The sequence below is a fragment of the Lycorma delicatula genome, chromosome 10 (assembly GCF_047948215.1).
Source record: "Lycorma delicatula isolate Av1 chromosome 10, ASM4794821v1, whole genome shotgun sequence".
Taxonomy (NCBI): Eukaryota; Metazoa; Arthropoda; class Insecta; order Hemiptera; family Fulgoridae; genus Lycorma; species Lycorma delicatula.
The window spans coordinates 37,999,836-38,026,516 of record NC_134464.1 but is presented as its reverse complement, the minus strand read 5'-3'; the positions used below and the strand labels follow the sequence as shown (position 1 = coordinate 38,026,516).

Below are 26,681 nucleotides of genomic sequence, written 5' to 3'. Positions count from 1 at the left end.
CCATGGATAACATTTTCAACATGTTCTTCATGTCTTTTAAATGTTCGACTGATGTAATCTTTTCACCGGGGACGAACAGAATTAATCAACGATCGGATGTGAACTCTAACATTAATGGCGAAGTACTACTGATGAATAAAGTGAACTTGTCAAGCCATGTCATGTATGATAAGACATCTTTTGATGAATAAATTTCTTATTAGTTAAGACATCTTAATAGGATAACTTCCGTTTACAAAACTGATATTTAATTTTGAAAAGAGGCATATTAACATTTTTATTTCTTATTAAAATTTTCCAACTAAAGTAATCCGATGACACAAGGTGAAGCTAAACGACATGAAACAAATTGTTTTAACAACTTATCTATAGCCCGAAATTAATTTCTAGTGAATTTCCCATTAATACAAAATCAAAGTTATATTTTTGGTGAATGACCAAGAGTATTAGGAAGACCTTCCTTACATCTACTTTTCTAAATGGATTGACTGACAAATGTCAAATATTTCAATACAATTAAGTGTATCGTAAAGTTATTAAATGTTTACTACAACTACAAGAAATATTTTCATAGCTTGAATAAATGTATTGTTAAAAATATTATTTATTTTTTGTTATTCTTGCAGACAAGTAATATTTTCTGAATCAAATAATAAGCAACAATTATGGGAAGATTATTTTTATGTACCACTCCTCTTGTACGAATGGATCTTATTTTAATGCGCAGAGCAAATTGAAGTAAGAATAAGACATCTTTAATATCTATAAACAAAAATAAATAAATAACTGATTAGTATCATCAATGTTTCATGTTCATTTTTTTTATCACACAAAATTACAATTATAAAAAATTAATGTTTATAGGAATAAAGTAAGTAAGAGTTTGCTCAAAAAAATAAATACATGAAGTAATAATCTAGACTGAACAGCGCATTTCCATTGTTAAAGATTTGTAACAAGCCGTTAGAAAAATATGAATTATGTTTGTTTTGTTTAAAATAAAAAACCATCATGTTGTTTAAAATACATTAATATATTCGTTGAGATTTGTTTCGCAGAAGAAAACAGCTATCAAGGTAAAGACTAGTGTATACTTAAACATATGATAGATAGTCTTACACCTCTATCTGAACTGGATATATAGATATAATGATTTATTAATTAATGATGAAAATAATCAAAAAACTATTTCTGGAAATATTTTGTGAGATTTGTTTTGCAGATGGTTGATGTATTTTCACTACTTGAATGAAAAATAGTTTGATCAAATTTAATGACGACACAAACAGATGGTTATTACACATTTTCTACTTTCATTAAGATTTCGTTAAGATTTGATCAATATTTTCTTCAAAAAGTTTTCATTGTACCAATGCTATATAACACTTTTTATTGTTATACGATTTATAATTTGCAACTAAATTATCTTTCATTTCTTCCATTGAACTAATTATTTCTTCTCTGCTATTAGAATAATACAGTTTATTTTCTTGCAGTCTTCTCTCAATTTTATCTGTGTAGTTGTAAAATTTGGTTCCAAAAAAAAATTCTTTAACAACAAATAAAACAAGACTAATGGTGCAAAATTTGGCCTATGTTATGTATAAAACACCATTAACCTCCCAGTATAATTTTTCAGTAGTTTGCAGTGAGTTGGTTTGTGGTATATGGAAAAGCTTAAGGAAGAAGCACTTCTCTTCATGAGACTTTTTCATAACACATGCTTTATTTTAATTCTTTTTTTCGGTTGCTTCTACTCCAAAATCTCCTGTAAATGATTAATAGAGGTTCATTAGTTCATTAGTTCGGTTTATTAATAATAATTATGTAAATTGTACAAATTTTTACTTAACAGTTTCAAGCCTATTTTGTAATTTCCTAATATATTCTTTAATAAGCATTTGAAGATGTCACTAATCATCATCTTTAATTCAGGATTTCAGTAACACTTAATCGAAAATTTATACATTTTGCAGTTCAAACGATTGTTAAATATTTAACCTGTCTGTTACCTTGTATCCACCAATTTACACACTTAAAAAATAAAAAAAAACATTGTTACTGCTCATTGATGTTCGATGGAGCTTTCATTAAGAAAAATTGCAATAACCAAGTTCTTATAACTAGACGTATAAAACGAAAACAAAAATACAAAGTTATGATTTAGAAAGCATTTTGTTCTATTTAATTCTTTTAAAGGTCTTACCTCTCTTCTTTTTTAGAAGTCTCTCCTCTCTTCTCTTTTAAAAGTCTTTCCTATTTTGAGGAGAGACTTTTATCTCTTTACTTGATTAATTGTTACATGTAGTGTATTAGTTTGATTATGGAGTATACTTAATTTGAAGTAATATTCATCCAGAGTAGTTTTTATGTGCTCTTTGCAGAAAAAAGACTGCAAATACAATTATAATCATCACATCCACTTATTAGGAAATGGAAAAAATGAATATTAATTAATAAAGAAAATTTTATTAATTAATTAATAAAAGTTTATGCACAAAAAAATGAAACCAAATTTTTATTTTCAGTTAACTAAAATTAGACAATTTGTTTTAAAAATATAAATAAATCTTACAGTCTGTGATGCCTACAAGAAGTTATGATAACCTGCCAACTTTTCCTGTCCAATTTTGTGCATGGCTGCACAAAATATAGTGTTAGTACGTGATACAAGTTTAACTCATATTGATTAGGACGATAGGAAATATATAATGTTACACAATTATAAATTTATATAAAATTATACTTTTTACGAGGGATATCTCTAAAGTAAAGACCTCTGGGAAATTTCTCTCTTTAAAGTTGGTGAACCTTTGTCGTTCATGGCCACGCTAGTAATATACACTCTGCATTGTTGTCTGTAAGTCGTCGCGTTGTAGTATCTTTGATTAAATGCGTGTTATTACGTTATAAACTGAACAGGAAATCGATGTTGCCGCTGACTGTGAAATACGTGTAGTCATACGTTTTGTAAAACATCAAAACGTTAAGCTAACTAAAATTCATAGGCAGTTTGGTTGCTGTGTACGGTGATAATGTAATGAATGAAAGAAATGTCCGAAAATGGTGTGAAAGGTTTAAAAATGACAGAATTAATGTGCACAATGAAGAATGTTCGTGGAGGCCCTCGATAATCACCGAGGTCTTGTTGAAATGCGTCGATGTTGAAATCAAACAAGATCGTCGCTCAACGATTTCAAATCTGCCTTTTTTTTCCTTATGTTCCAAGACCTTTTATCGGTTGCACTATTCATGACCATTTAGGCTTCAGAAAGGTTTGTGCACGTTGAGTATCGCACGTCTTAACAGAACGTCACAATAAAATCTGAATGGGATCTGCTTTGGAATTTTTAATGCGTAACACAGAAAAAGGTGATAAGTTCCTTAATTCAATTGTTACCGACGATGAAACGTGGATTTCCTATTGCATGCCAGAGAGAAAATGGCAGTCAACTGAATAGCGTCATCCTCAATCACCAACTTTACCGACAAAGGTCAAGCCACAGCCATTTGGATAAAAACTGGCCAAATTCTTTTTTTTTGATTGGTTTGCATACTGCTGATTGATTTAATGCCACGTGGAACGACTACAAATGCAGAAGTCTACTTCAAAACTCTATTTAAGTTATGCCATTCTAAATCGCCAATGTGGTGGTTGACCGATGGCGTCATCCTGCACACGACAATGCACGTCCACATTTTGCGGGTCCCATGTGATTTACTGAGAACATTTGGATGGCAAGTGTACGATCAACCAGCATTCAGTTTAGACTTAGCTCCTTCGGGAAACTGAAAGAATTTTTGAGTGGTAGCAATTTACGGGTGATGAACTTAAAAATGTTAATCGGTGGCTAAATAGACTGGCGGCAGAAGAATATGACGAGGGTATATTGAAACTCCTCCTCTATGAATCATGAGACCTTGCCGTTGGTGAGGGGGCTTGAGTGCTCAGGGATACAGAGTAGCTGGACTGAAGGTGCAACCATATCGGAGAGGTATCTGTTGAGAGCCAGACTAAGGAATGATTCCTGAAAGAGGGCAGCAGCTCTTTCAGTAGTTGTTAGGGGCGTGAGTCACAATGACTTAAACGGCCGTATCAACATCACTCAGTCCTCTGAGTACTGCGCAGCTGAAAGCAATGGAAAACTACAGCTGTTTTTTCCAAGAAAATGTGGCTCTCTGCATTTTCACATAGCAATAATGGAGGCGCCTTCCTTGGTAAAATATTCTGGAGGTAAAATAGTCCCCCGTTCGGATCTCCGGGTGGGGACTACTAAGGAAGGGGTCACCAGAAAATTAAAAAATAACATTCTACGAGTCGGAGCGTGGAATGTTAGAAGCTTAAAAAAGGTTGGTAGGCTAGAAAACTTAAAAAGGGAAATGGATAGGGTGAATGTGGATATAGTAGGAATTAGTGAGGTTCGGTGGGAAGAGGAAGGCGACTTTTGGTCAGGTGATTTTAGAGTAATTAACTCAGCGTCAAATAATGGGCAGGCAGGAGTAGGTTTCGTGATGAACAAGAAGATAGGGAGGAGAGTGGAGTATTTCAAAACGCATAGCGATAGAATCATTGTAATAAGGATAAAATCAAAACCTAAACCGACAACGATTGTTAACGTTTATATGCCTACAAGCGCCCATGATGATGATGAGGTAGAGTGTGTATATGAAGAGATTGATGAAGCAATTAAACATGTAAAAGGAGATGAAAATTTAATAATAGTTGGAGATTGGAATGCAAGCATTGGAAAAGGCAAGGAAGGAAATATAGTGGGTGAATACGGGCTGGGCAAAAGGAATGAAAGAGGGGACCGACTTATAGAGTTTTGCACGAAGTATAATTTAGTAATTGCCAACACCCAATTTAAAAATCATAATAGAAGAATATACACTTGGAAAAAGCCAGGCGATACTGCAAGGTATCAGATAGATTATATCATGGTTAAGCAAAGATTTAGAAATCAACTCGTTGACTGCAAAACTTACCCTGGAGCAGACATTGATAGCGACCATAATTTGGTGATAATGAAATGTAGATTGGGGTTTAAAAACCTGAAGAAAAGTTGTCAGATGAATCGGTGGAATTTAGAGAAGCTTGAGGAAGAGGAGGTAAAGAAGATTTTTGAGGAGGACATCGCAAGAGGTCTGAGTAAAAAATATAAGGTAGAAAATGTAGAAGAAGAATGGGAGAATGTTAAAAAGGAAATTCTTAAATCAGCAGAAGCAAACTTAGGCGGAATAAAGAGAACCGGTAGAAAACCTTTGGTTTCAGACGATATATTGCAGCTGATGGATGAACGTAGAAAATATAAGAATGCTAATGATGAAGAAAGTAAAAGGAACTATCGGCAATTAAGAAATGCTATAAATAGGAAGTGCAAACTGGCGAAAGAAGAGTGGATTAAAGAAAAGTGTTCAGAAGTGGAAAGAGAAATGAACATTGGTAAAATAGACGGAGCATACAGGAAAGTTAAGGAAAATTTTGGGGTACATAAATTAAAATCTAATAACGTGTTAAACAAAGATGGTACACCAATATATAATACGAAAGGTAAAGTCAATAGATGGGTGGAATATATTGAAGAGTTATACGGAGGAAATGAATTAGAAAATGGTGTTATAGAGGAAGAAGAGGAAGTTGAGGAGGATGAAATGGGAGAAACAATACTGAGATCTGAATTTAAGACAGCATTAAAAGATTTAAATGGCAGAAAGGCTCCTGGAATAGACGGAATACCTGTAGAATTACTGCGCAGTGCAGGTGAGGAAGCGATTGATAGATTATACAAACTGGTGTGTAATATTTATGAAAAAGGGGAATTTCCGTCAGACTTCAAAAAAAGTGTTATAGTTATGATACCAAAGAAAGCAGGGGCAGATAAATGTGAAGAATATAGAACAATTAGTTTAACAAGTCATGCATCAAAAATCTTAACTAGAATTTTATACAGAAGAATTGAGAGGAGAGTGGAAGAAGTATTAGGAGAAGACCAATTTGGTTTCAGGAAAAGTATAGGGACAAGGGAAGCAATTTTAGGCCTCAGATTAATAGTAGAAGGAAGATTAAAGAAAAACAAACCAACATACTTGGCGTTTATAGACCTAGAAAAGGCTTTCGATAACGTAGATTGGAATAAAATGTTCAGCATTTTAAAAAAATTAGGGTTCAAATACAGAGATAGAAGAACAATTGCTAACATGTACAGGAACCAAACAGCAACAATAACAATTGAAGAACATAAGAAAGAAGCCCTAATAAGAAAGGGAGTCCGACAAGGATGTTCCCTATCTCCGTTACTTTTTAATCTTTACATGGAACTAGCAGTTAATGATGTTAAAGAACAATTTAGATTCGGAGTAACAGTACAAGGTGAAAAGATAAAGATGCTACGATTTGCTGATGATATAGTAATTCTAGCCGAGAGTAAAAAGGATTTAGAAGAAACAATGAACGGCATAGATGAAGTCCTACGCAAGAACTATCGCATGAAAATAAACAAGAACAAAACAAAAGTAATGAAATGTAGTAGAAATAACAAAGATGGACCACTGAATGTGAAAATAGGAGGAGAAAAGATTATGGAGGTAGAAGAATTTTGTTATTTGGGAAGTAAAATTACTAAAGATGGACGAAGCAGGAGCGATATAAAATGCCGAATAGCACAAGCGAAACGAGCCTTCAGTAAGAAATATAATTTGTTTACATCAAAAATTAATTTAAATGTCAGGAAAAGATTTTTGAAAGTGTATGTTTGGAGTGTCGCTTTATATGGAAGTGAAACTTGGACAATCGGAGTATCTGAGAAGAAAAGATTAGAAGCTTTTGAAATGTGGTGCTATAGGAGAATGTTAAAAATCAGATGGGTGGATGAAGTGACAAATGAAGAGGTATTGCGGCAAATAGATGAAGAAAGAAGCATTTGGAAAAATATAGTTAAAAGAAGAGACAGACTTATAGGCCACATACTAAGGCATCCTGGATTAGTCGCTTTAATATTGGAAGGACAGGTAGAAGGGAAAATATGTGTAGGCAGGCCACGTTTGGAATAGTAAAACAAGTTGTTGGGGATGGAGGATGTAGAGGGTATACTGAAATGAAACGACTAGCACTAGATAGGGAATCTTGGAGAGCTGCATCAAACCAGTCAAATGACTGAAGACAAAAAAAAAAAAAATATTGAAACTGGTGTATTGCTATGACATATGTCCTAATTCATGTGGCGATTATATATAGAAGTAGTATAAGGTATGTAGTTTAACAAAAAAAATATTTATAAAGTTTTCAGAATAAATTTTTTTTACAATGATACTGTTTTTACTATAGTGATAACCTCTTGTACTTTGGAAGTATGTCTAGTTCTGTTTAATTTTAATCGCATGTTACTGAACAGTGACAAGAGATGACATCTGCTACTCACTTTTCTTTGATTTGTCTGCACGTGCATCACCAATAATTTCGGTTCAGTTACACCATTTTTAACTTTTCTTTTGTAGACATATATTTTCCTTTCACTCTTTTGCTGTAACTCGATGTGAACGCACGTTTAGTAGGGTACTATTACCAATGAATTGTATAGTGAGAAATCCCTTAGGTGATAATTTTATGTAAATAAATTATTTAAAATATTATTTATATAATAAATATTAGACTTACATTTAATTATAAATATATAATAATAATTTATATAATTTTCTTAAAGAATGGGACAGACCCAAAACTAATAAATCTCGTCAAGCAGACGCTCACAGACACAAATCCAACATTAAATTTAAAGAAGAAATATCTTATGCTTTTGGAATCAAAACAGGAGTCAGGAAGGGGAAGAACTACCATCTCTTCTCTTTAATGTAATCTTGGCTCTTGGAAAAGGTCATAAGAGAATGAAAGAAAGCTTGCTAAGATAAAAACCTGGACTATGTCAAATTTGAATTTACGTAGAGAATCTGAATGTTGATTGACTGGACTTGGCAATGATCTCACCCTCTTGGCAGAAGAACAATAATAAATGTTCTAAACGGAAGGCCAAAAAGGCAGGCTTCCAAATATCCATAGAAAAACATGAACATTAAGAACACACCAAAATTGATACGGACAGAACTCATAAGAATTAAAAAACTAGCAAATTTAGGTACTTGAGTGAAGTTAACCGACCAAATGCAATGGATAAGGAAGCAAACATCATCAAGATCAATAAGATTCTAAAAATCCTTTGATGTGTACAATAAGAAACGGATCTCAAGGGTGGAAAAGATCAGGAAGTATAAGACAGTAATCCGACCAGTAGTTTTATAAGCAGCTGAATGGGTAGCTCTGAACAACGGGGAAATATATAAATGAGAACTTACTCAAAGATGGATACTAAGGAAAATCCTAGGGCCCAGTAAGACTATTGACGTTTGTAAATTAAGGAAGAATGAGGAACTTTACTGGGAGTTTAGATTCATGAATGCAATATGTAAACGAAGACTGGTTTTCTACAGACATCTGGAAAAAATGGATTCAAACAAGCTTACAAAGAGAATTTCTGACAAGTGTAATGATGACAAGACGAAGGTTAAATGATTCAAGAAAGTTAAAGGCAGCCTAAAGGAAGCAAAAATAAACGTGACAAATTTAAAAGTCTGAAGGATGCTTAGGAAAAAATCTTAGAATTCAAAGGGATCCAAGATAGAATGATCTAATTAAAAGTGATCAGAAAAAAGGATGAAGCAACACAGTGAAAATATTAAGGCGTATTGGAAAGCTAAAAAACTAACCAGATATATAGTCCTACAGTGACCGATGTTGGAACAAAAAAATTATATAATTTATTAAAATAAAATCAATGAGTTTTTTTAACCTTAGTATTTCATTCGAAATAGAGAAATATTTGTCTAAAATAAATCTGCAAACATTTCATAAATTCTGTTAATAATCAGTTAACATTTAATAAACTGGTAACATAATATTAATTAAAAAGTGTACTAATAACACTTTTAACAACGTCGTTTGTTAATATGACTTCTAAAAATTTAATGGTATGATATATGTGAAGATTCTTGTGTAGATTTATTAATGTATCGTTCAATAATTTATATGACAGTAAGCGAAATTGTTTATGTTTAATGTACAGTAAATTTGCTTATATATTATTCAAATTTTCATAACTCAACTTTCTACAATAAATTTTAAGTGAATAAATAAATAAAATAATTATGCTACCTTCACAATATATGTATAATTATTCTAAAAGCTAAACTAGAAGTTTTTGTACAGCAATCAAAAAGTGTCATCTACGAAACCGTTTAAAAAAAAAAAAGGTTAAAAGATTCCAACTTTTAATGTATTTACATCTATGAGACACTAATTAATACAGGAAAATTATTGCAAAGTATTGATGAAAAATGGACAATCATAATCACGAAAGAAAATTTGACTGGATTTATGTAAAAAATGAAGTTTTATTTCTAAGTAAATAGCTTAAAAATATCAAAACAAAACAAACTGGAATTAAATAAAAATTTATTTAATAACAGAATTTGCAAATACACAATTTTGTTATAAGTGCTTATGTAAAGTTTACAAAAAGTAACAATCTGTGATTAGTTTAGTGCCTAATTTGAAACAAAAATCCGATAATTACCTCAGTTCTTTTGTCCGGTCTTAGCTTTTTTGAAATTCTTGGACTTCAGTCAACTAGTAATTATAGATTCCATTACAGAAATAATAAAATACATATACTATATTATACCTGACGTATATCTAAGAATTCCATATTATGGTTGAAGATATAAGTAAACCGCTGATGGTGTTTCAAATGCAACTAACTTTGCTCTACAAAGGAATAAATATAATAGTTCTTTTAAATTACCAATAAAAATCTATTTCTAACTGTACAAAAAAAGAAAGTTTATTGCGACGTACTACAACCATTGCATGAATTTATAAGAAAACATAATATTTAAATGTTCAAGAATCGTGCATTTTTTTTAAAGTTTATTTTAGGTAGTAAAATAAAAAAATCATGAATTCAAAAGAAATGTAGCCTATTCCTTCCTTTTTTTTTTGTAGTCAGAGAATTTTTTTTCTAAAGATAGAAAAGAACTCTGGAATTTTTGAAATCGAACATTCTTTACTCAGTCATGAACGAACATTTATCATTCATTTATATACATTCACCTTATTGTGTTAACTTCTGAAGTTTCTAAATTATCCTATTATAATTTTTGTACAAAAAATTTAGTCTAAAACAAAATCCAAATTAGAAATATTTATTTTTTCTTATTTTCCGTTTTATTGTGACTGCCTTACATATGATTTTTCAAACCTTAAATATGTTAGTCATTACAGTGTTTAATTTATATTAATTGTTCGATAAGAGATTACTGAACTGATTTATACTTTTTAACTGATTTATACTTTTTATGATATTATATTACATAAAGTATAATTAAAAACAAAGTTTTTTATCTTTAACAATTTCATTTTAATATTTTAGCATCAATTTTAAAATAATTGTGTTGCTATAGTTGGAAAAGTATGGAAAAATTAAAATTTGATTTGAAAATAAAACTTGTAAGATAATTTCACCAAAAACATATAAGGATTCATTTTCCAATATCTCTATCCATACCTTCAGCAGGAAATTCAATAAATTCTTTTCCAGTATTTCAAGTAAAACTAAATACTGTTATTAAATGAATCCATTTTCAACAAAACCATTCACTTGAATTGTTTTTTAATAAATCATTGATTTTTTCCGGTTGATACTAAGGAAGTAAAAATTTTATTTTAAATAAAAATAGCAAATATAAAGCACGAGTTGAAATTTCTGCCAGATTGAAAAACCAGCAAGTTTTTAAAAAAAAACATAAGATAGTATTATTTTCTCTCTTAGAAATTTTATTGATGAATGAATCTTTCATTAATGGAGTAATTCTCAGCTGCAATAAGACTTTCATTGTTATTATTACTTCCCTTAAAAACTGTTTCTACTTAATTTACAAAATTCAGGCCAATTTCATTATTTTTATTATTTTGAAAGAACAGAAAAATTATGAAAAAATACTTTTATATGTTAATTGAAATCCCTTTATCATAGATTATGAAAAAAAAAACATTGTTCACTTAATAATTTCCCAGTTTTTAAAAGTATTTAAAGTAGCACAGACAAGAAAAAGATTCCATTTGATTTGTTACTCAATCCATTTTTTGCTAATGAAAAACATACCAATTGTGATATCATAAAGGCTGCTTACAATTCAATACTCATACTATAAAGACCTTTAATATACTTCATCAAGTTAAAATAATTAAAATGATCCATCCTTATACCTTAATTTAATAATTGTTTTAAACAAAACATTTCATTTTATTAATTTGAAGAAACGTGTCATAGTCCCGTTTGCTGGTTGTAACTAAAATATTGAATTTATTGAAAAATGTTTCAAACAAAAGTTGTGGAACAGAAAATTTTATTCAAAAAACTTATAGTAATATTTTCATAAGATCATAAAAAAAGGCAGAATGATTTGTTACATACATCAAAAACAAAACTTTTTTATCTTAAACAGTTAACTTTTTGAAATATAATAATTTTAAAATTACTAATATTCAAAAAATGACTATAAATATTTTGCTACTAAACTTATTAAATTCATAAATAATCAGCTTAAGAATATATTATAGTTTAGCATATTTTAGAATATAGCAGTTTTTCAATTTTTTAATTTAGTTTCTATTTGCAAGTCTTTGATAAACAAATTTGAAAATACTTTGAACTGACAAAATTATATTATATGGTATTCCTAAATGCAGCAAATTCTTTTAAATTTACCAAAAGTTATTTCTTTGGGTATCATTTATTGATGACATTTTGATTTTTTGCATTATCTATCATAGATCAAAAGTTACGGGTATTTGTTTATTGCATGGGCCTGTTGAAATGGTGTCGTTGGCTACCTCATATCTCTCTGCATAGGCAGTAGATATAGATAGTGCTTCTATTTATTGCACTAGCTTGTTTATTTTTGATCTGATTGGAATATGTCCATGGACTTTTTTGGGTAGAATTTTTTCCTCCACATTTTTGTTAGGAACGATTTTTTTCCGTGAAGTAGATATTTAACGATCTACAGCCAAAATAATGATAAAAATATGTTTCTTAAATTTTATTCTGTTTGTAAATTTTATTCGGAATGGTAGTGAGGCTCTGGACTTCTAGTATGTTAATTGAAGTATGATTAGGGACCTTTTCCACATGGTCTGATTGACAGGAAAATTTTCCCCTATATTCTTGTTTTGAATATAATATTTCTACTCTATTGGTAAATTCTCTTATTTCTTTTTAATTCAACCTATTCAAAATAATCAGAATGAATGTTGGATAATCAAAAAACTCATTTGTACAAGAAACAGAAAAAAATAATGTACCATTCTAAAAGTTCTCGGCCTTATGAAATTTTAATTTTTTTTGTGATGTTGAACCTCCATTTTTAATGATTATCATCCTAAAGGCTAAGCAAAAGGACTTAAAACTTTATATTCCTCAGCCTATTAACTCCTGTTGACATTTCAATTTTTATTAATAAATTGAACCATCTGACCTAAAAAATCAATTTTAAATTAATTAAACCGTTGTATTTGATTATTTATTTCTGATATATTTTCAAGTCTGTTTTCAAAATGGAACAGTTAAAATATCTTTCTAATACGGTGTAATTATACCATTATAAAGAAATAGTAAGGAGGTATACATTAAATTAATTAATTTTACCATGCTTTCCCTTGTGAGAAAGCATTTGTGGAAAGTGTGGGAGCCCCAAAATTAAAAAAAGATTTTTTCCAATTCAAAATTTAATGCTCAAAATCTATTTTCTTAAACAATAGTCACTAAAAAAACTTAATACCTCTACCTTGAAGGGAGAGCTTTCTTTTTCTGTTTAGCTTCTTGAACCACCGTAAGGTACTACTTCAGAGGATGATATGTATGAGTGTAAATGAAGTGTACAGTCTCAGTTCAACCATTCCTGATATTAGATGTTAATTGAAACCCAACCACCAAAGAACACTGGTATCCATGATCTAGTATTCAAATCTGTATATAAAAGTAACTGCCTTTACTAGGATTTGAACTTTAGAACTCTTGACTTCAAAATCAGCTGATTTGCAATGAATTCACCACTTTATCAACCTTGTGGGTTTGATGGGAAGCTCCCAAATCTTTAGATTGAAAATTTTTTTAAATCCATTTTAGTGAATATTTTAATCATTAAAAAAGCTTGCTGATGAATGAGCCCCCAAGGGTTTTAAAGTTGAAAATATTTTTTTTCAAAATAGTGAGCTAGATTATTAATGTGTTATTAATATTTTTGGTGTAGTCAGGAAAGATATGCAATCCATCGCCAGCTTTTTTTATCTTATTTTTACTGGAGGGATACCAGTACATGGAATTGTCCATGGAAAATACCATGTATTTTCTATATTTCTATATTTCTTCCTTTTTTTTGAAAATAATCTGTTGATTCTAAAGATTTACTCCTATCTTCACAGATTCCATACATAGCTAAATGAAAGTATTCATATATACAATACTCTGACCTTCGAATTTGCTTATTGCTTGCATAAATTTTGACTCTTCATGATCTCTGGTGAATAATAAGAGTAGCTGATATAAAATCGCATAGATAAGAAAATACAACAAACTTAAAAAACTTACTAAAGAGGTGAAATAGATTTTTACTTTAAATTTTCAATTTGTTTAAGGTAACGCCAAATTAAAAATAACAAATAATTTACTCTTAATGCCAATTTCAAAAGGTAATTCTACTGGAAAAAAGAATAGAAAAAATATTACTTATAAAACTTATTTTTTTTTAATATTTTTGTATAAATATATGTTTTATTTAAAATATAAATAAATCTACAAAACGCTGCCTGAATGAAACAAGTCGTTTATAAGAGATGTAAAAAACTCCCATCTTTATTCAAATAAGATAAAGACATGAATAAAATGTGACAAATATACTGCCACTAACTGTGAACTAAGGTTCTTTGGAATATATATGGAAATCCACAAGCACTCATATCACACACACACACACACACAACAGTGTCATCCATATCAGATAAAGGATGGCTTTTTGAACTTTTCACAGAAGAAACGTATTTCCCATATATGTTGGGATAGATCAAAGGAGCAAACAAAAACTTTTTCTATTCTGAAATTAATCTTTCTTCACAGTACGATCCTGCAAACAATTTACAGTCATTAGTCATTTACAGTGCATTATTAAATAATTTTATATACATACAAATGTTTAAGTCTAACCAATTTTAATTAGAGTGGAAATAATGCATAATGTTCAATTAATAGCTTATAGAAATTAAACTAATTGATTCACTAATAAACATTATTTGCAATGCATAATTAAAAAAACTGGTTTTCAGACAACAAATTTTTCAGTTTTACTTTAGATATCATGAAAACTACTACAGATACATTTTTAGAACCTATTTTATTCAATTTTTCAGGTCAAAAACCATCGGAAACGATTAATTTTGCTCTTCAATTAACGTCCAAAAATTTCAGTACGATCCATTTCACCTGGGAGGAGATGAATTCTAGGCAAATTTTTTTGCGAGCTGTACTTGCTAACTAAACAGCCCATGTTTATGTGAACTGTTTTTATTATTTGGATGAGAGGAATACACCTGAAGTATGTAGATTTCCTCATGGACACCTATATATATATATATATATATATATATATATATGTATGTTTTAACCTAAATGTATGTTTAATAAATATATATGTTATTGTTTTTATATATATGATAATTACCCTAATGAATGTGACAAATATTTGGAACAAAATTTTTCTGATAAATTCTATTGTAGTTCCATCGATCTTTACAGGCCATTCTTTTATTTTTGAAACTGTTTATTACTATTAAAGAATCAATTTAATATCCATTAATTAGATATAAAATATTATGTTGTTTTTTTTAATATCTCATGGTTACAGAATTATAATAGCTCAGGTGACGTCTTTTATTAGCCATATATTAATTTTATCTGCTTAATTGATCAGAACAAAATGGAATATGGTCTCAATAATGATATAAAAACAATAAAAAACAAAAAATTATATTAACATTTATCAAAAATAATAAATTTTATATTTATTATCCAAATGTTCACTATAAACACAAGTGAAAGCATAAGTAGGAGGCCATTACAAAAATTTTCAATTTATTTAGAATTATAATTATTGTATGAGATATTGTGATAAAATCATCAAAAAATATGGCTAGTACATATAAACAAAAAAGTAGTTCATAATAATTCATCACTAGATACTGACTGTCTTCTATGTGGAAAGCCTATACGAACTGCTTTAAAGTTTTTAAATAAATTTACTTTCATAACTGTATTTCAATCACTTCCCTGAAATGTTAAAATTTATGGTTTAAACTATTTACTATGACTAAATAATTCTGATACTGCAGTTGTAGACTGAGATACCATTTATTTACTTTGACTGAGATACCTTTTATTTAATTTGCTCTACGAGTCCAGTATACTTTTTTTATATCGCCTGGTAACAAAACTGTAACTCAAACTCTTGTTATGAACTAAAATATAACTATATTCCTATAAACTAAATTTGTATTTAAAATCTAATTATAAATAAACTTCTTTTCTAAGACAGACTACAGTCGCATATTTTTATAATTTACAGCATTTCTATAATTATATGAATTCACTGGTTCCTAAAATAAATAAAAATTTATCTCTCTTGTGTAACAATGAAATAATGATAAAAAAGGTACTCTACATTTATAATAAAAATCTTTTAATGAATAATTTTTGATTAGAAAGGTAAGTTTTCTACAAAAAAAAAGATTCTGTTATTTTAAAAATAAAAAAAAAAAACTATTTTTATTAACTGGCTGGCCAGTTGATATAATGATGTAAGCATGCCGGCTTCTACAAGAGTTTACTTTCTGGTTTAATTCCTGAGATAAATCACTAGACTAAATATCACTAAATGTCTTTCAAAATATTATTATGAAAGAATTGCAGTTGAAAATTCCATAAATTTGTTTCTATAAGAAACAGTGTCCTTTAGGTCTATTTATTATCTTTATGACCACATAGGATCACTTTAATCAGTTCGTTACCCAAATTTCTTTGATAGGATTGTTTAGGCCTCGTGGTCCTCCCAATACTTTTTCATATTTTGATCTTTGTGCCCTTCAGTCTATTTAACGTAAGAAAAAAAAATTTAGCTAACACAGATGATAATCAGAATTTTACACTATTCTTGATAGGTTAGTTGAAAATCATACTATGGAATCTGACAGTTGACTTTAAATGGGCAGTGACAAACCAAACAAACCTTAATGGTCTCATTTAAATTATTGTGCGAGGGTTATCCAGACAGTAAAAACAGTTCTTGTTTTATAACAAATTTATGCATTTATTTTAACTTTATTTAAGCTATTTTTTCACACAATCACATCTTAAGTTCAAGCATTTGTCAAATCATGGCACTAATTTTTGTATACTGTCATCAAAGAAGTCTGCTCCCAGTCCATTATGCCACTCACAAACAGTTCTCTTAACACATCATCACTTTCATGGCGGTTCCTGCCACAAAAATCCTTTTGAAGGATGAAAGAGGTGGACTTGCTTGTTGCAGATCTGGACTACACAGCAGATGATCAAAAACATCCTATCCAAAACCTTTGAGAAGTTCACAAGTTTTTTGGGGGCATGTGGACATGCATTATCATGAAGCAAACACACTCAGAGTCAAAAGATAAACATTATAGATTTTGTATTGCATGACGAAGTTAAATCAAAATTTACAAAAAAGTCAGAATTAACTCTCTCCACAAGGCATATGTCATACAGTAGTGATCTCGCACAATTGAGGCAATCACTTCGTGTTTTGAAAGTATTTGAATTTTTTTGGTTTGAAGACAATTGAAAATGATGACACTGAAGAGAATGAGATTTACTCTCTGGTGTATAGTATCAAACTCACATTTCATAACCAGTGACTATGATCTAGCATAGAGCTAGATTTTGTGATTGTCTATCAACATTCTTGGAACCCATTCAGCACAAATTTTACAGCAATTTAGCAAGTCACAATTTCATGTAACAGATCGTGAACATACTGGAAATTTATTACTTTGTTCGTATAATGTGAAACGTCAGTTCTCTTAAACATGTCTTTCAATCTGCTCTTTCAGTTCAGTAATAACAGCAGAGGGTGTTGCTTTTGTTATTAGTAATGAGAGTAGGGCGTTCTGAACATTACTTGTCATGAATATTTGTTCTCCCTCCTTATTCCTGTTTAGTCTCCAGGAATTACCATCAGGTATTACTTCAGAGGATGATATGTATGAGTGTAAGTGAAGTGTAGTCTTGTACAGCCTCAGGTCGACCATTTCTAAGATGTGTGGTTAATTGAAACCCAACCACCAAAGAACACCGGTACCCATGATCTAGTATTCAAATCCGTATAAAAGTAAATGTCTTTACCTTTACTAGGACTTGAATGCTGGAACTCTCGACTCCCAGCTGTAAATAAATGACACAATTTCCTTCATTCATTACCCTGTAATGATAAACGGCAGTAATTTGTAAATATGTTTGTCATGCGGAAGGTGTTCATCCATACGAAAAATACCATGTACAATCAAAAAACCTATGACCAATTCTACCTCAGTTGGCAGGATTTTAGATTTTTTTATTCATTATGAACACACTCAAAATCATTCCAGCTAAGAAATTTTATACAGTGCTAGGAGAACAATTGAGACCAGGTGGCCTTGCAGTTCTTAATTTCTGGATGACCACAGCATAATAAATACAGATAGTCGAGAGTTCCAATATTCAAAATTACTCTTCTACCTCCAGTGCTTAAATGTATCACAGGTGTAAAAAAACTAGAATAAATAGTGGTAAGCTACAAATTAACATGTCCATATCTGTTACAAATCAATGCATTATGTAAATTTCTTGGTAAGGAAATGAAATATTGTGGGATTACTAAATAATTTACATTTTATTCACTGTTATAAATCATCTTTAATCACTGAAAAATACAATCAAAACATTTTTAACACATTTTTACCCAAAGAAGTAATAATTTTAGAAAAATGTATTTAAATGAATTATCCAGAGAACATGGAATAATTCCTCTTTTCATTGGATGCATGGGATTGTTGATACAATGGAATCAAAATTGGGGGTTACAATTGCTTAATGAATGTACAAGTCATTAGTCTGAAATATGGTTTGACCCAGATAGCAGTGCAAACCTCTGTGTACAATAGTTGGGGAGTACTGGTAAGGAATTAATCTAATAAAAGGAGTTTTGATGGTTATTCCATGGTTCATACGATCAACATATAACAGTTAAAGTACTTAAAATTACATTTATGAACACTTATATTTACAATTACAAAAATTAAAAAAGTAATCAAAATAAACTGTTTCAGCAGTACTTAAAATTATAAATTATTTTCCAGCAGCAGTAGCTAATGGATTTCTTAGAACTAAAATTACTGAATCTCCTCTCAGGAACATTTTTGAAATAAAACGATCTTTATTCACTGGTTTTGCCTGTAAATAAAAAAAGGAAATTAATTTCATAAACACAATTGAAGTTAACAATATAAGTTTTTCTGACCAATGTGATTTAACTACTGCATGGCTAATAAAAACTTTATAACACTAAAAACAAGTTAATGATGTTAAAAAAAGTAAAACTACTTTATTTAAAAGAAGTAAAATAAGTTTATAAAACAAGCACATTAATTTTTATAATTTTTACAAATAAGAAATATATATTAAAAAAATCATTTATTTTTTTATTTTTGAGCTATTAATTGTTTGATTGATTTTATTATATTTGGCATTCCTTCTTTTCTGTATTAATCACTTAACTTTAACACAGTTACTATATTCTACAACATAGGTTTCAGCCTCTTGTTTTAAATACTGTTAAAACATTTTCTTCCATATTTTTTACATTCATTCATCCCTATAATAACAAATTAACTAGAGCCTGAAGTCTTAAAAATGGCCAGCCAACCTATTTACAAATCTATGTCTACTACTATTCACATTAGAACTTTTTATTTTGTACTTTTACCAATTCACCTTATTTTCAAAACTCTTCTAACACCCATTTAAAAATTCCATATTCCTTTTCTTTCTACTTTTTCTATTTTATTATCACTAAGTAATAGATTCTAAACAGACATTTTACAGAAAAATAAGTACATGTTTTGTACAATTATAAACAATTATTGACATATTTTTCTTGTTAACATGCATTTATGCATATCCCTGTAATTTTAAAAAAGTTTCTAAACAAATTGTGTCTTTATCCAATAAGAGCTCTTTGGCATCAACACGTGGCAAAAGGTTATGGCTTTTCTTCCTATCCACAAGCTTGATGATTCAAAACCCAGAAAAACAAAATATATTTTTAAAATATTAGCTCCTGGATACAGTTAATTACTTTCTATAACTTGCTTCTAATTATAAACACATTTTGGCCCAGTAACCTACAGATGTAACATGCTACGAGCACAATCATTACAAACTACTTCACTATGCAAAAGAAGAGTAACTAGTAAATATAGTTGCAACAAAGTTACACTAGATACATGTACGGATTCCTAGAATATCATATAAACTAACAATCAATTTTTATCAAAAGGTTTAAAACCACATGTCTTGAATTTTTAACATGTATCACCATTTAACAATTAAAAAAGTAAAAGTTAATTACAATTAGTGAGTCGCATATACTATGAGGCATATTCAGAAAGTATCATTAGGCCATGAAAAATTATTACTTTTTATTTTCAAATAATTTTATTATAATAAGAATGCCATATTTTAAACTACTTTCAATATAATTTCCACAGTATTCTTATATTATATTATTATAATATTATATTCCACAGTATATAAGATATTTCCAAATTATGGAACCAATAATAAAATAATGCTAAATGCTTTTAAAAAAAAAATTATAAAAAATTAGCTAAATGTAGGTAATGTTGCACGGCTCTTCTGGCATAGTCACAATCATCATCATAGTGTAGTACTAATAGAAAAAGACAACACTTCAAATACAGAAGCAAATGAAAATCACTGGGCATTAAGTCTAGTCAATAAAGGGATGATAAATTTGTCTGCAACCAAATTATATAACAAACTATAAGCAAAATCTGCTTATTTTACAGCAAGTTAATAAATGATGGAATGCACAGAGATAATTAAAGCGCTCTAGCAGCCAGATTTGCAAATTACACTTACTTTCTGAATGTGTCTCATATATGGTTTTTCTGTGACCTTTAAGTTACTAAACATACCTTTTTCTTTCCTTTACCAGTACGAGGAAGTTCAGTCCACATCTCTTTAACATTTTCAAGAACCATATTACAATGTCTATCAAATGCTTTAACTCGGCCCAAAAGTTTCTTATTATTTCTACAGTTAATAAGCACCTTAAAAAAAGTATATAATATATTTAAAAATATTATGCTGTACAATAAAAATAAATTTCATATAAATAACAGAAAATTATAACAGACAAAATAAACGAATAATACATGGAGCTTTTTTTATCACTCACTTTACAGCTATATCATATCAATTACCAGCAAGTATCTGGTATTTTCAACATTTATTTCTATCACAAGAATAGAGCAACAAAAAATATAGAAAATTAATAATATATATTTATTATAATATAAAAATAATGTTATTTATTTATTTTGATGGTGCATATGTTACCTCATATATACATCTGTAATAGAATGTTTACACTATAAAAGGAAACATATTGTAAGACATTTGTTTTAAAACTTTAAAAATTATCTGAAGAATTTCTTTAACAAGTTTTAAAATACTCCATACAGTGGCTGCTCTTCAGCCAATATTATACTGTCTTGCAGCTACAGCCTTTGTAGTTTGGTAAAAAAAACCGCATTTGACAAATTCATATGTGACAGCAGGAAGCTATCTTTACCAGACAAAATACTGAGAATCAAAACATTATCAATACAGAATTCTTTACTAAAAATTTTAAATAATGTTATCAGTTTTGTAATATGCAACATTTTTTTACAATAAATTTTACCTTAGATTTTATTGGCATAATGGAAAACATTAAACAGAAACATTTTTAATTAGCTTTCTTTTTCTGTTTAGCTTCCAGAACCACTGTAAGGTATTACTTCAGAGGATATGTATGAATGTAAATGAAGTGTACTCTTGTACAGTCTCAGGCTGACTGACAGAGAAATGTGGTTAAACATTCTATAACTGGTTTCTAATTATCAACACATTTTAACCCAGTAACCTACAAATACAATAAGCGACAGTTACAATCATTACAAACTACTTTTCACTATGCAAAAGAGGTGCAGCTAGCAGTCTATAGGCTTCAATTCAACAAAGTTACACTAAATATAAGTACAGATTCCCAGAATATCATACAAATCAATAATCGATTAGTATCAAAAGGTTTAAAAACCACATGTCTTGAATTTCTAAATGTTTTACCATTTAACAATTACAAAACATTATTGCACTCTGTCATACTGATCAAATTTAGCCTTTCATCCAGAAGGACCTGGGTTTGAATACAGGTCAGCTTCAATAAATTTTTCAGTACAAAATTTCCAAACCATATCCCACACAAGACCTTAAGTTTATATAGTAAATTAATTAATGACAAAAAAATGTTATAAATTGCTAACACTATTATAATATATTATCTTACTGTTCTGGAACTACATGTAGAACAATTTTTATTTTTGATAATTGTTGTGTAACATGAAATTTTTTTAATTTGATGTGCTAATTTAAAAAAAAAATTTTCTGATGATGACATAACTTATTGAAAAATGTTTATAAAAAGATAATTCCAAAATTAATATTAACATTGCATTAAATAGTAACACTCCTTAAATTTTTTGGGAATGTTTTTCAATATTTTAATAAAAGAAAGGTAATTAAAAGATTTTAACAAGTGATTAACTGACACAAATTTTTTCATTATTTTATTCTAATTAAATAGTACACAAAAAATTAGTAAAATTACACAAAAAGCTATATCTGAAAAACAAAAACTGAAATCTAAAAGATGGTAAATAAACAACTAAGTCTAACCAGAGAAAATAAATATAACCACAAAATACTGATTTTTATTTTTTCAAAGACATGTAAAAGAGATTTAAAAAAAACCTATTGTACAAATGTTCTACAGAGTAAATCAGTTATGTAGTCAGATATTATGTTAAAAAAAAACAGATGCTAATGGTGAAGTCTTAAGAATTAAAAAAGCAATTTAGCTGACCCTTGTAAGTAACATCACGATGCTATCACTGCAATTACTGGTGTTGCAATAGTAACAGATGATACCATTAAACTGATTTAATGTTCAATTGAAATATTATCCAAAAAGGTATAAAAAAAAATTAAGTAAAATCAAAACATATTATTATTACTATTAGTACCTGTGTATTATTTTTTACAGACTGAGTGAGTACAGACAGCGGTCCAGTGTTAAATTCCTCTTCTTCTCTTTTTGTTAATTCGTCTAAAGACATCTCTGACTTGGGCTTTGAAACAGACGCCCTAAGGAAATGAATAAATGTATATTTCTGGTTAAAACATACGAAAACTTGCATATAATAAGATTAAAAAAAACTTGTTTCAATTTTGAAGCCAATTTCTAACTCAATAAATTGAGTGCCATAATGTCAAACATCAGCATAATAACAAAATGCAATATTATTATTTCATACTGATAGGCAGCTAATATTCTCCAAATGCTTAAATTTTATTTTCTTCAATGTTTGGTTAAATTTTTATATTCACTTAAATATTCTAATTTGTTTTTTATAAATATGAATAAACTGCCAATTGTTTATTACATTATACTTTTTTGAGGTTTGACCCTGTACATCCAATTAATCAATTTATTCAGGTTATGTTAAGTTTTATAATTGAACACAAACACTGTTTATCAGTGTTTTTTGACAATGCGGAGAAGGCATTCCATTCTTAATTTGTTTGTTATACCTGTGATTTTACTTACATGCACACTTGGGAAGTTAATTCAAATGAAATACTTTTTCAATGTAGAAAATTCAAGTTTTACTTCAAACAAAGACATATCTAACGACAAGAACTGATGAATAATGGAGTTTTGGATAAGTTTTTTTTTGCTTATATTACCTGTGATGATCATTAATAATAGACAAAAATTCCAACCTATTTGAAATAAGTTTGTTAAAAATAATTTTATTGCAAAAAAACTGCACAGAAATTACATTTGACAAAATTTTTTTTTTTAAATGTCTCAAACAAAAGCCACTTTAAGTGAGCTTTAGTGATATAACATTTTAGACAAAATTAAAGAACAATTTTCTTCATGGGATTAGCAAAACTAAAAAAATGTAAGAAAACCAGCTCTTAAATTTTATCATACATTTTTTTAAACAAATCATAAATGTAGTAAAAATGGCAGCAAATTACTTTTTTAACATGAGAGGGCCAGTTATAGTCCCAAGATTTAATTCTGTTTTAAGGGTACGTGGGTTTTATTTCTCCAGAAAAATTTTACAAAATAGGCAGAAAACAATAATACTGATTAAGACTGGTGCTGCCCCTGAATTCTAAATAATAAATTTTCCATTATAAGTGTCTTAATAAAAATCATGGGCTTGTCATTATTATTTAATGTTTATTATTTTAGCTATCTAAGATCTTTTGAGGCTCCTTCAAAAAATGTTTAATGAGTTTTAGGTTATACAAATGGGCAGTATACTGAGAATTATCATATAAATATATGCTGTACAAATTTATGATCTTTGCATAGCTGCTTCACAATTATTTCAAAAATATATACATATAAAATATACATATATATGAGTACATGTACTCATTAATATATATATTTTTGACACTGCTCTGATCAATGTTTTCCCAGTTTCATTCAATTCATTTACATACATCCCTGGAGTAATTATTTTTCTAACTATGGATATAATTTCGAACTACCCATAATTGAAGTGATTACTGTAATGTAGAATTATGAAATGATCTGAACAAACATTTATCTAAACTAAATTACATTTGTTTGACTGAAGTAGGCTACTCTTAATTTACAATCGTAAAGTACGATTATAGAAAGAATAACAAAGATCAGATATGAAATTAGGATGACTTCAATATTTATCACAGTATTTTTCTTAATCGGGTTAGTATAGAATTTTTATCAATTAACATTACTTATTTCATTTAATTTCACGTACAATTTCTACAAAAATCAATATGGAGAAACAATAACCACAAACACCATTTACAACAAACCTGGTAAATATAACTCAAAAACCGAAAATGAATCATAACGTACAAAAATATAGAACTATTGTTTTAAAATAATAGTAAAATACTCACGCCATACTGAATGAATAATTATCAAAAATCGAAACCTAACGTCCAAGAAACGTTCCAGCCGGCAGAAGTTAGAACGAATGAAAATTGAGTGAACGACAACGAACGATTGTCGAGAAGTTTCCAAACGGTATAATTTGAACAGTTGACTAACTAGACACTAACAAAAAAGAAAAAGATACTAGCATCAGATTGAAAGGAACACAATGTAATTAATTTATTTAGTATTATTTTTCTGTTCATTGAAACTCCTCTTCATTCAGCTGTTTATTTTTTTTTTTACAAGTAATAGTAAACATACGCTCCTTACTAAAAAAAAATGATTTTTAACATTCAGATTTCTATGCTCTTTATCAGTATCCTGGGAGACACATGAATATCATGGATATTTACATCTCACCCCTTCTTTGTCATGAGTAAGAGACGGAATGTCATGACCATAGAATTTGATCCCTGACATGACACTCTTCACATTAATATGTGAACTTGGACTTGGTTTTGTCCAAGTTCACATATTAATCAAGTTAAACCATGTTTGGTTTTGAGGGAGAGGTTAAGAGAGAAACCATTACTCCTAATCCACCAGCATATATCTATATAGATATATGCTGGTGGATTTCCAGTATATACACTGGTCAATTTCCTTCCTGAAAGTCACTCTAGATGCATCGACATGAGCTAAAAAGAGCCTGAGTATAATGAATTGGCTTAGATGGAAGAAATTTCTCTTCCTAGTGTAGATTTCTATTGATCAGATGGTACAAATTTCAGGTTTTACACCTTGAAAAACTTGGACAAACCTAAACAGTCTTTATCACAGGATGTGGAAGTTAAATAGGTCTAAATGAGACTAGTCAAACTCTGTATATTGTGGCTGTCGCCATATAATCATACAACTTAGCATATTTTGTAATTAACAACTACTCTGTTGAGCAACCATTGTGTTGTGGCAGGTGGCACAATAATGGACATTTTTAATGCTACAGATGATCACATAAAATGGGTGAATAATCTCAATTTGAATTTATAAATACTCAATAAATTTTATTTTTTGAAATTACAATTATAATTTAAAATAGTAACACCTTAAGATAGGTATTAAATTTAATTAGGCTGTTTGTTGATCAAAGGATTGTATTACTGTTAACTCCAATTCATACACTTATATGTATTGCAAACAATGAATAAAACATTATTTAAGATGATGATCCAACAACATTGCTCTACTTCCACTGCTTCAGCTGACCAGGATTGATCAAAATACATTTCTTTTTATTTAGTAATGAAAATTTTTTTTCATCATATTAAAAAAACATTATTACAATGTCTTTTACTTTACAATAAATTATGATTATTGTTTAGAGAACCCTTGTAAGTGTTATGTATATTCACTAGTTTCTTTGTTGTTAGTAATAGTGTATCTTTCATTTCAATTTTTTTTATTTTGAAGTTTTTACAGAGTAAAACAAATAATGTTTTAACGGTTATTTTTAATGTTTTTATCCATTAACAGTAGATGTAATTATTATATTGTATTTTACTAAGTTAACATCTTTCATGGTATGGTTTTTATTTAATTGGGTAATAAATAACATGCTAAAATTTGTAATTGATATGTTTAAATTTAACGATTGATCTTATTAACAGAATATATAATAGACATTTACAGAATACACATTTATACTTATTATTTAAAGAAGATTTTACCAGAACACAAATATTTTACTAAATTTAAAAATTGTTGATTATAGTTTCAATTACTTGCCCATGCAATAATTAATTCATTTGTTAAATTTGTTGCAGTATTAATTTTATTACATCTATTTTATAAATGTTGAAGCTCTATCTTTTTTCATATAATTTTATTTGAAAATGGTGTGTGTGTATATATATATATATATATATATATATACACCATTATAAGTTATTCTTTAATTAATTAATTGATTTAATATAATTAATTTTAATGTTATCAAAATTATAATATTTACTTACATTGTTCTGCAATAAAATGACTCTTTATTATTGCTACCATAAATGAATTAATTACTAGTATTAAAAAGTCATTATTTTTTTTGTTTCATGATTTAATTTTGTATAACCATTAGTTTGTTTTTATTTCACTTCTTTCCAGATAATATATTAACATATAAATACTCATTCAGTTGTACATATCAATAGTTATTTTGATGCGTC

The 26,681-nt window shown here is 28.8% G+C and overlaps 1 protein-coding gene across 1 annotated transcript; it reads right to left on the bottom strand.

Moving 5' to 3' along the window:
• Positions 1–18,416: 18,416 nt before the first annotated feature.
• On the bottom strand, positions 18,417–24,642 carry SmD2 (small ribonucleoprotein particle protein SmD2). Its single transcript, XM_075377263.1, has 4 exons — positions 24,489–24,642; positions 22,541–22,661; positions 20,390–20,524; positions 18,417–18,623 (listed from the first exon to the last, which is right to left on the bottom strand). Exons 1-4 carry the CDS (start codon positions 24,491–24,493, stop codon positions 18,519–18,521), a joined length of 366 nt encoding a protein of 121 aa, XP_075233378.1. The 5' UTR covers positions 24,494–24,642; the 3' UTR covers positions 18,417–18,518.
• Between the last annotated feature and the right edge of the window lie 2,039 nt (positions 24,643–26,681).

What these genes read in the sequence shown, in the direction of transcription:
- SmD2 (XM_075377263.1), bottom strand. An exon ending in CTGTAAAAAATAATACACAG is followed by an intron (nt 20,525 to 22,540) that starts GTACTAATAGTA and finishes ACTTTTTTTAAG; the next exon opens with GTGCTTATTAACTGTAGAAA. An exon ending in CTGGTAAAGGAAAGAAAAAG is followed by an intron (nt 18,624 to 20,389) that starts GTATGTTTAGTA and finishes TTTTATTTACAG; the next exon opens with GCAAAACCAGTGAATAAAGA.